Source organism: Megalobrama amblycephala, linkage group LG8, assembly GCF_018812025.1.
Source record: "Megalobrama amblycephala isolate DHTTF-2021 linkage group LG8, ASM1881202v1, whole genome shotgun sequence".
Taxonomy (NCBI): Eukaryota; Metazoa; Chordata; class Actinopteri; order Cypriniformes; family Xenocyprididae; genus Megalobrama; species Megalobrama amblycephala.
The window spans coordinates 10,560,445-10,569,249 of NC_063051.1; the positions used below are offsets into that span (position 1 = coordinate 10,560,445).

At 36.0% G+C, this 8,805-nt stretch overlaps 1 protein-coding gene across 1 annotated transcript in view; it reads left to right on the forward strand.

Moving 5' to 3' along the window:
• The window catches only part of vdrb (vitamin D receptor b), a 14,455-nt gene extending 9,597 nt beyond the window's left edge, over positions 1-4,858 (forward strand). Inside the window, exons 6-8 of the mRNA XM_048199198.1 lie at positions 1-74; positions 3,235-3,351; positions 3,459-4,858. The exon at positions 1-74 is cut by the window's left edge and continues 78 nt beyond it. Coding sequence (XP_048055155.1) covers positions 1-74; positions 3,235-3,351; positions 3,459-3,712 — 445 coding nt within the window. The 3' untranslated portion in view covers positions 3,713-4,858. The remainder of the gene's footprint in view (positions 75-3,234; positions 3,352-3,458) is intronic.
• Positions 4,859-8,805: the final 3,947 nt, after the last annotated feature.

Genomic DNA, 8,805 nt, shown 5'->3' on the forward strand with positions numbered 1-8,805 from the left:
TTTCAGTCTAGAGGACATGAGTTGGAGCTGTGGAGGACCAGACTTTAAATACTGCGTCAACGATGTGACAAAAGGTACGCAAAAACTCATGCTTTGACTTGCAAAGGTTGCAGTGTTGTTATTGTTAAAGCATTTTCGTTAAATGAAATAAAGCTGAAATAAAATATGAATATTACATGAATAACTTAAAAACTTAAACGAAAATTTAAAAATAAGTTTAAAGGTGCCCAAGAACGTTCTTTCACAAGATGTAATATAAGTCTAAGGTGTCTCCTGAATGTGTCTGTGAAGTTGCAGCTCAAAATACCCCATAGATTTTTTTTTATTAATTTTTTTAACTGCCTATTTTGGGGCATCATTAACAATGCACTGATTTACACTCGGCGCCGCCCCCTTAAATCGCGTGCTCCCTGCCACACCAGCTGTCGACTATATTACAGCGCATTTACAAAGTTTACACAGCTAATATAACCCTCAAATGGATCTTTACAAGATGTTCGTCATGCATGCTGCATGCATGCTTCGAATTATGTGAGTAAAGTATTTATTTGGATGTAAAAGTTTTATTCTGAGTGAATTTGAGGCTGTCCTCCGTGGCTAACGGCTATTGCTACACTGTTGGAGAGATTTATAAAGAATGAAGTTGTGTTTATGCATTATACAGACTGCAAGTGTTTAAAAATGAAAATAGCGACGGCTCTTGTCTCCGTGAATTCAGTAAGAAACGATGGTAACTTTAACCTCATTTAACAGTACATTAGCAACATGCTAACGAAACTTTTAGAAAGACAATTTAAAAATATCAGTAAAAATATCATGCTATCATGGATTATGTCAGTTATTATTGCTCCATCTGCCATTTTTCGCTGTTGTTCTTGCTTGCCTAGTCTGATGATTCGGCTGTGTGCAGCTCCAGACGTTAACTGGCTGCCCTTGTCTAATGCCTTTTATAATGTTGGGAACATGGGCTGGCATATGCAAATATTGGGGGCGTACACCCCGACTGTTACGTAACAGTCGGTGTTATGTTGAGATTCGCCTGTTCTTCGGAGGTCGTTTAAACAAATGAGATTTATATAAGAAGGAGGAAACAACGGTGTTTGAGACTCACTGAATGTCATTTCCATGTACTGAACTCTTGTTATTTAACTATGCCAAGGTAAATTCAATTTTTGAATCAAGGGCACCTTTAAGTTGATGTACTAAAATGATAGAAAAAAAATAAGTTGAATAAGTTGAAATATTAAAAAAACCTAATAAAAAAAAAAAAAATTACTAAAATTAAAATGAAAACTGAAAACATAAAAAGCTAATTCAAAACGTAATAAAAACTACTGTAGTATGTAATCATACTACAACAACACTGAACAGTTGCATGTTATGTCAAAGTTTTCCTTGATTTTTGAAGAGGAAGTTTTACTGCATTTTATATCTCATCAACAATTAATCTTATGATTTATGAAAGTGCATTGCAAGGTGAAATGTGTTATTTTTATTTTTTTAAATAATTTTTATACCGTTTTAATGCTTTAAGACAATTACAGTGGCTCCAAAAAGTATTTTGAAACGTACACCATACACGAAAATGTATGCAAATCTTTGTATTGATGATAAAATATCAAACTAAGTAAATCTTTTTTTTTTAAAATAAATATAGCACAAGCATTTCACAAAAAGAAGTTTTTACAATTTATCATTATGTATCACAAACTAAGTTTTTTTTTTTTTTAATCTTGGTTTGTTAATTTATAAACATACTATTGTACATGAATTCTTATTAGTTAATACATTACCTTGAAATTAGTCGTCAGATTTTTTGAAGTCGACATTTACGTGATTAAAGTCGAGTAGACATCGACTAGTCGCTGATGACATCATTAATGAACAAATAAGCCTGAACCTCGAGCTGAGACTCGAACGCGGGTCGCCTTATGCACAGCTATGGCATATTGCTCCTACATAACAGCTTATTTTTATCAGTTCTTTTGTCTTTGGGTCGTTATATTTTTCACAGATTTCTGCTCATTCTAAATCAGATACAGATAAAGTAGCACAGTAAAGATTCCATTTATATGAATGCATTAGTGAGAGCGCGTTTGTGTGTGAGAAGTAATTCTACCTGGCAGCATCTTTCTACTAATAGTGAAGCTATGGGTTATAGTTACTAAGACATATATGCCAGAACTTTTCAGTTTCTAAGGTATTTTATTGATAAATCACAGAACAGTGTTGACAATACATTTCTGTGCTACTGAATGTTTCTGTGCGCACTACTGTCTATATGTGTGTGTGTGTTACAATGTAGCAGCGCATTAGTTTAGCATGACATGCTGCTGTGAGCAAGTAAGACATGCTGCTGTACAATGTAGCGTACATCAGTTACCTGTAGTAGATCTACAGGTGGAGCTGGGGAAGGTGGAGGGTTCCTGAAAGCGCACTGCACTGCTAAGGCAAATGCTACTCTTGTATTTGAAGACTGAGCATGCAAGCTCAATGGCTAATATTACAGCAGGAACCAATCATCTGTGTCCTGTAGATAATGATGTGATTTCGAGCAGGTTAAGGCCCTATTAGCCTGCGCATTTAGAGTTTCATGACAGAACTTTGTATCTTGTGGAGCGCTCCCGGAGTATGCATTTTATTTGTTATTAACGGTTTGATATGGAGTGTAAATGTGGACTTCAAAGATTTCTTATCCAGTTTTGCCCTTTATTGGCAATGATCAGCGACTAATCAATGTCAAGTTTAAAGCGTCATGGCAGAGAATTGAAGTCGACAAATCAACAAAATTAGAATTTAGCATAAATGTTACCAATATATGCTATGAAACTATGAAAGTATTGTTGTTTTATGACATTTTTAGGTTTCAAATTATTAATATATACATAAAATATAATAATAATATATAATTTATATTATTAATTACAATAATTATTAAATTAGAAATTCTGATAAATGCAGATCAATACATGCTATGGAAGTATTGTTTATTGTATTGCAAGTTTGTTTAAAATTAATTATAATTTTTTAAATTATAATTATAGTAATTATATAATATTATAGTATAAATTATAAAACAATAGCTATATTGTTCAAAATTTAGATGATTTTTTGTGTCACTTTCAGGTTATCAGATATAATAATAAAAAAAATAAAAAAAGTTTGTAGATGTACAGCAACCCATGGTTATGCCACATGAATTCATCCTGATTTTGTGTATGTTTGGGGACGCAGCTGGACACACTCTAGAGCTTTTGGAGCCTCTGGTGAAGTTTCAGGTGGGCTTGAAAAAGCTCAACCTACACGAGGAGGAACATGTGCTGCTGATGGCCATTTGTCTGCTGTCTCCAGGTCAGCGCGTATCCCAAATACACAAAACATCAGACAGACTGAGATTTTAAAAACATGCCCATGCTTGCGAACAGGAATCTCATTTGTCTGTGTTTGTGTGCTCATAGACCGGCCCGGGGTGCAGGACCACGTGCAAGTGGAAGCATTGCAGGACAGGTTATCCGAGGTTCTGCAGGCGTACATCCGCGCGCATCACCCGGGGGGCCGTCTGCTCTACGCTAAGATGATCCAGAAGCTGGCGGACCTCCGTAGCCTGAACGAAGAGCACTCCAAGCAGTACCGCTCCCTTTCTTTCCAGCCCGAACACAGCATGCAGCTGACCCCTCTGGTGTTGGAAGTGTTCGGCGGACAGGTCACCTAGTAACTTCACCCGAGTCAGATCAAGATGTGCGGGTTAAACGTTGTGACCCGGAGGGGTGTAGAGTGAATGTACGGACAATCACCTTAAAATGCATACAGAGTTTCCAGGACGAAGTTTGTGAGTGGTGTGTGTGTGTGTATGTGTATCCCTCATCATTTTCAGATCCGCTAGGGAGTGCCATAGATGTTTTTCCGTTTGTTTGTTGTATGTAAGGAGAACATTCTTACAAGAATGTAATATGGTCATGGTGTTTTTCACTGTGGCACCTCACTACAGTAATATTTTACTGTATTATCAATAGCCAACAGTATTACACTGCATGTGTAGGATGAGTGTGTGAGTGTGCGGTCCTGTTCAAAACCTCTGCATGGTCCCCAAAGCGCTGTCCACTACTGCTGATGTCCTGTCTCTTCACCTCCTGCCTTTAAATGCACAGGGTTAAAAGTACTAATGCAAGCACACAGCTCTAACTCACCCCACGCCTAGCCACTTAACCAATCAAACGGCAGCTCCGCCCCCTTCCTCTGCCTCCACAGCTCTGATAGGTTGCTGAACAATGGCTGTCTTCTTTAATGTTTGCCTCTGCTGTGATTGGCCAATTATCTAACGCCTCTGCAAAGTGGTTAGTGCGGCATTAGCGCTTGCCACGCAGCTAACCTGTAAATAAGACTCGGTATCTATATTCTTACCTTTTTCGATTAGTGTAAATAGAGTTTAATATAAGCGCTTCTTGTGGCTTATGGTAGAATTTAGCAGAGGGAGACCCTGCAGCCCTGGCTGGCTATAATCAATATGTAAAGACTACAGTTTATACTGCATTTATGCAAACACACAGGAATTGGAACCATTAATTATTTTTTTTTTTTTAAACTGAGAGCTTTACCTCACATCTGTAAATCATATAGGTTACATATATCTCAACTCTTGCATTCCATCATTCATTTTTTTTTTTCATTCTTTTAATTCAACTAATTGTTTTCCCTAACAAAGATTTACCCTTTAGTCCCATTAGTCATCACATTTGATTTTCCTCATGACACAGCTAACAAAATCCTAAATGCTTTTTATCATGAATTTGAATTTTACCTTTTTAATTTATAGTACTTTCACAAAAAGCAAGAGTTACAAAGCTATAATAAAAAGGATTCTAGGGCATATTTCAACACAAAAGAAAAAAATCTCCCCAAATGCATTTTAATTACTGTAATATGATATTGAATATAGGTAACACTTTACAATAAGGTTAACAGGAACTTAACAGGTTAACAGGTACTTCTACAGCATTTATTAATCTTAGTTAATGTTAATTTCAACATTTACTAATACATTATTAAAATCATAATTGTATTTGTTAATGTTATTTTATTAACTAACATTAACAAAGATTAATAAATACTGTATTGCTCATTGTTAGTTCATGTTAGTTAATACATTAACTAGTTTTACCAAATGAGACCTTATTGTAAAATGTTACCCGAATATATATATATATATATATATATATATATATATAATCTATATTACAATTATCTATTCATAACATTTGAAGTATTTATTTTCTCTTCATATTCTAGTGAGGATTTTTTTTTTTTTTTTTTTCACAATGGTAATGAAAACTTGTCAGAAAAAGTTCTTAATGAAAAATTAATTGAAAATAATATTAAAAAAAATAATATTTTTGAATTTTGGGGTGAAATATGACATGGGTATCTTGACAGGTTTTGGGAGAATCAAATAATCTTTTGGTTTTGAGCATCACACACTACTAGGAATGACTTTACTGAGAAATAAGACTGGTTCTCACTTTTTTTTTTTAAGGTAACTCTAATAGCAGCATGCTGGATAATTAATGATTTTGATGTTTGTCATCAGTAACTACGGTTTTACATGCTACCTGGGTGTTTTTGCTATTTGTTTGCACAGGCAGGTTCTTCAAAGCATTATCTAATTACAGCATAACAAAACTCAGCACATTCTTTTCTTATGCTGGGTTGTTATTATCTAAACGGTAATTACAGACACATAATACCATGTCGGCCATGGTATAGACTTTTTGTTGCATGTCTTTGTTCACCGTGTTAATATCACTCTGGCCACTGCCTGCATTGTGTCCTCTAAACCAAACACGGCTGCCTTAGCTTGGCCTCAGCTGTTCAGTTATTCATTTTAATTGATCTTTTTATGCTTTTTAAGTACGTACGAGTCCTTTTCTCCACTGTGTATAATAGCTGTATGTGATATTTGCGAGACTGTCGACTCTCTGAGTCGCATTAGAGGGCTGATACTTACAGAGCACTATCTCTGTTGCTTTATATATCTTGTTCTCTCCACTTTCTCTTTTTTAAATCACGTCTGATTTGTATGAATCTTCTACTTCTCGGTCAGGGCTCAGGGTCATTAGGAAAAACTTTTCTGTGGTATGAGAGTTAATCATCGTTAATGAAGATTGTCTGTAGGTGTGAGTTTGGTGTCAGAACTGGGTCGGCGATTTAATGATCATGTAAGCTGAATTTAACTACCTGGAAACTGCGGTTCCTCAGCTAGGCGAGCGCAGTTCGCGTGTGTCTGTGGAAGCGTGCGTTTATGAAGCGAGGGCGATGCATAGCATTTACCTATACACCAAGTATATTCATATTTGATTAGGTGTCACATATTCGGCCCAGCATAGATGGGTATTTGTGTGTGAGTGAAAAGGTTATCGTTTCCTCAGTATATTACTAATAAATAACTTAGTCATGGCACTTAAGATTTAATGATATGGAAGGTTTGCTTTATATATATATATATATCTATGAGTATAACTTTGCAAATGTAAAAGATTAAAATATTTTCTTGTAGACTAGTTTTGATATTCTGATATCTGTACAGGTGGAGGCACAGGGCAGATGGTTGTGTGTGTATGTTTGGGTAGGTAGGTATGCAAATATAGGAAAGTACGACTGAATGCTAACCTCCTGCCCAGTGCAGGTGAATATATATATATATATATATATATATATATATATATATATTCACTATCTTATTGCTCTTTCAGACTGTCTACAAGTTTTAAAGAGAACAAGTGAATATATATTCGCTATATTCACTATCTTATTGCTCTCTTTCAAACTGTCTATTTTATCGTCTTCATGCCTTCTCTCTATACTAAGCTGCTCAGTACTTTGTGGGATAAGGGTGTACACTCAATTTTAAACTGGAAAACAATGAAATCTTCCAGTTTTGAGCATTTTTGTAATCATTCACTTGTTTGTTTTGTTCTGATTTCGTGACGAACGAGTGAGAATATCCCTGCAGCAGTTACCATAAATTTATATCAGACAAACCAGGACAACATGTCATATTTAAACCGTTGCAAGATATACATTATGCATGATGATGATGCTGATGATGATGATGATGATGATGATGGCGAGACGTGAGAAGGACGGAGAAATTGATGTTGGTCTCTTTTCTGAGTCCAAAATGTAACCATAACAAACTACCTCTCTGGGGAACAGACACATTTGATTTGTATTTTTTTATGATTCATGTTTGTATTTATTGCTGTGCAGTGGCTCACATGGACAACCCAGTACCTCATGTATGAATATCACTTAACAACAAAGACGCCTTAACAGTTGTTTTATCAGATTTTTTTAAACTATTATCTGCGTGTACAGTATTTGTATCCTTAGCTTTCTCCAACACGTTCAAACATTGACATACACGGACAGACAGACAACATGTTCATTACACGTTCACAAGAAAGCTGAGAGCTGTTAAGGCGTGGTCACTTCCATGATTGACAGTGTTCAGTTGCTGCTGGGATTGGTTGGCCATCCTCAGGCCCCTCCCCCTCTTTATTCTGACTGCTCAGTTGGATTTTGCTGCTCTGCAAAAAAATTACACAAAACATGACAGAGCATGGCCTTCTCTCTTTTTCTCTTTTTAAACGGTGATCTGTCAAGTGGACATCATCTACCCTGCGAATCACACATGCTCAAACGTTACCTCGTACAAAAATGCATATATACACTCTATGGTCAATACCTCATGCCAGGTCAATCCTAAAATGGAGTAGAAGATGGATTTGAATTGATGACAGGGTCATCTGTGACAAAGAGTTGATGAAGAGAGACATGCTCTTTACCTCTCCCCTTCTGTCTGGGCACCATAGGACAGGAGATCAATAGAAAGTTTGTGGCACTAAATGGCTCATAAGTGCTGAAGCACTTCTGTCTCTGAGTGAATGGGTACCATAAAGAAAACTGTAATGCAAATGCTAGCTGTTTACAGGCTAACAGTAGTATGCCTGCTCACCAGGACAAAACCAGTTGAATATGACCATTCATGAAACTGTTAAAAATGCCTGTTTTTTTTTTTTTTTTTTTCCTTGTTCATCATAAAGTATTGTAAATTCATGTTCCTGATTTCATGTAATATTGGTCAAATGTTTTACAAATCAATAAAAGAATATAATAATAAACACTGGTTACTTTGATTTTCTGTTAGGCTGCGTCAAGCAAAATTAACGATTTTTGTAATGTCATGTTAGAAAGGGCCCATAGAATACTCTCAAACCTGTTTGTCAAAGCAGATTTCTCCCATGTAATATTACATTTAAAATACAAAGTTGTCCAGGTATATTATTATATTAAGCTCACTTGCATTTCATGTTTATGGCCACTAGATGGAGACTTTGTACTGTCACTGAGGCAATCGGCATGTGGAACAGATTATGCTGATATTCAAATGTGTGCTGCTAACTGCTAAGCTATGTTACTGTAACTTCACGACATTAAAAAGATAAAAGCAACAGCAGCATTAACTCTGGCCCTGACAGCGCTGTCGTCCTGAAACGGTCAGTAGATATATTTGAATGGCCGTCAACAGAGAGGAGGCCTCTCAGTATGCTGGATAGACTTAAAGGGTTAGTTCACCCAAAAATGAAAATTCTGTCATTTATTACTCACCCTCATGCCGTTCCACACCCGTAAGACCTTCATTAATCTTCGGAACACAAATTAAGATATTTTAGTTGATATCCGATTGCTCTGTGAGGCCTTCATAGGGAGCAATGACATTTCCTCTCTCAAGATCCATAAAGGTACTAA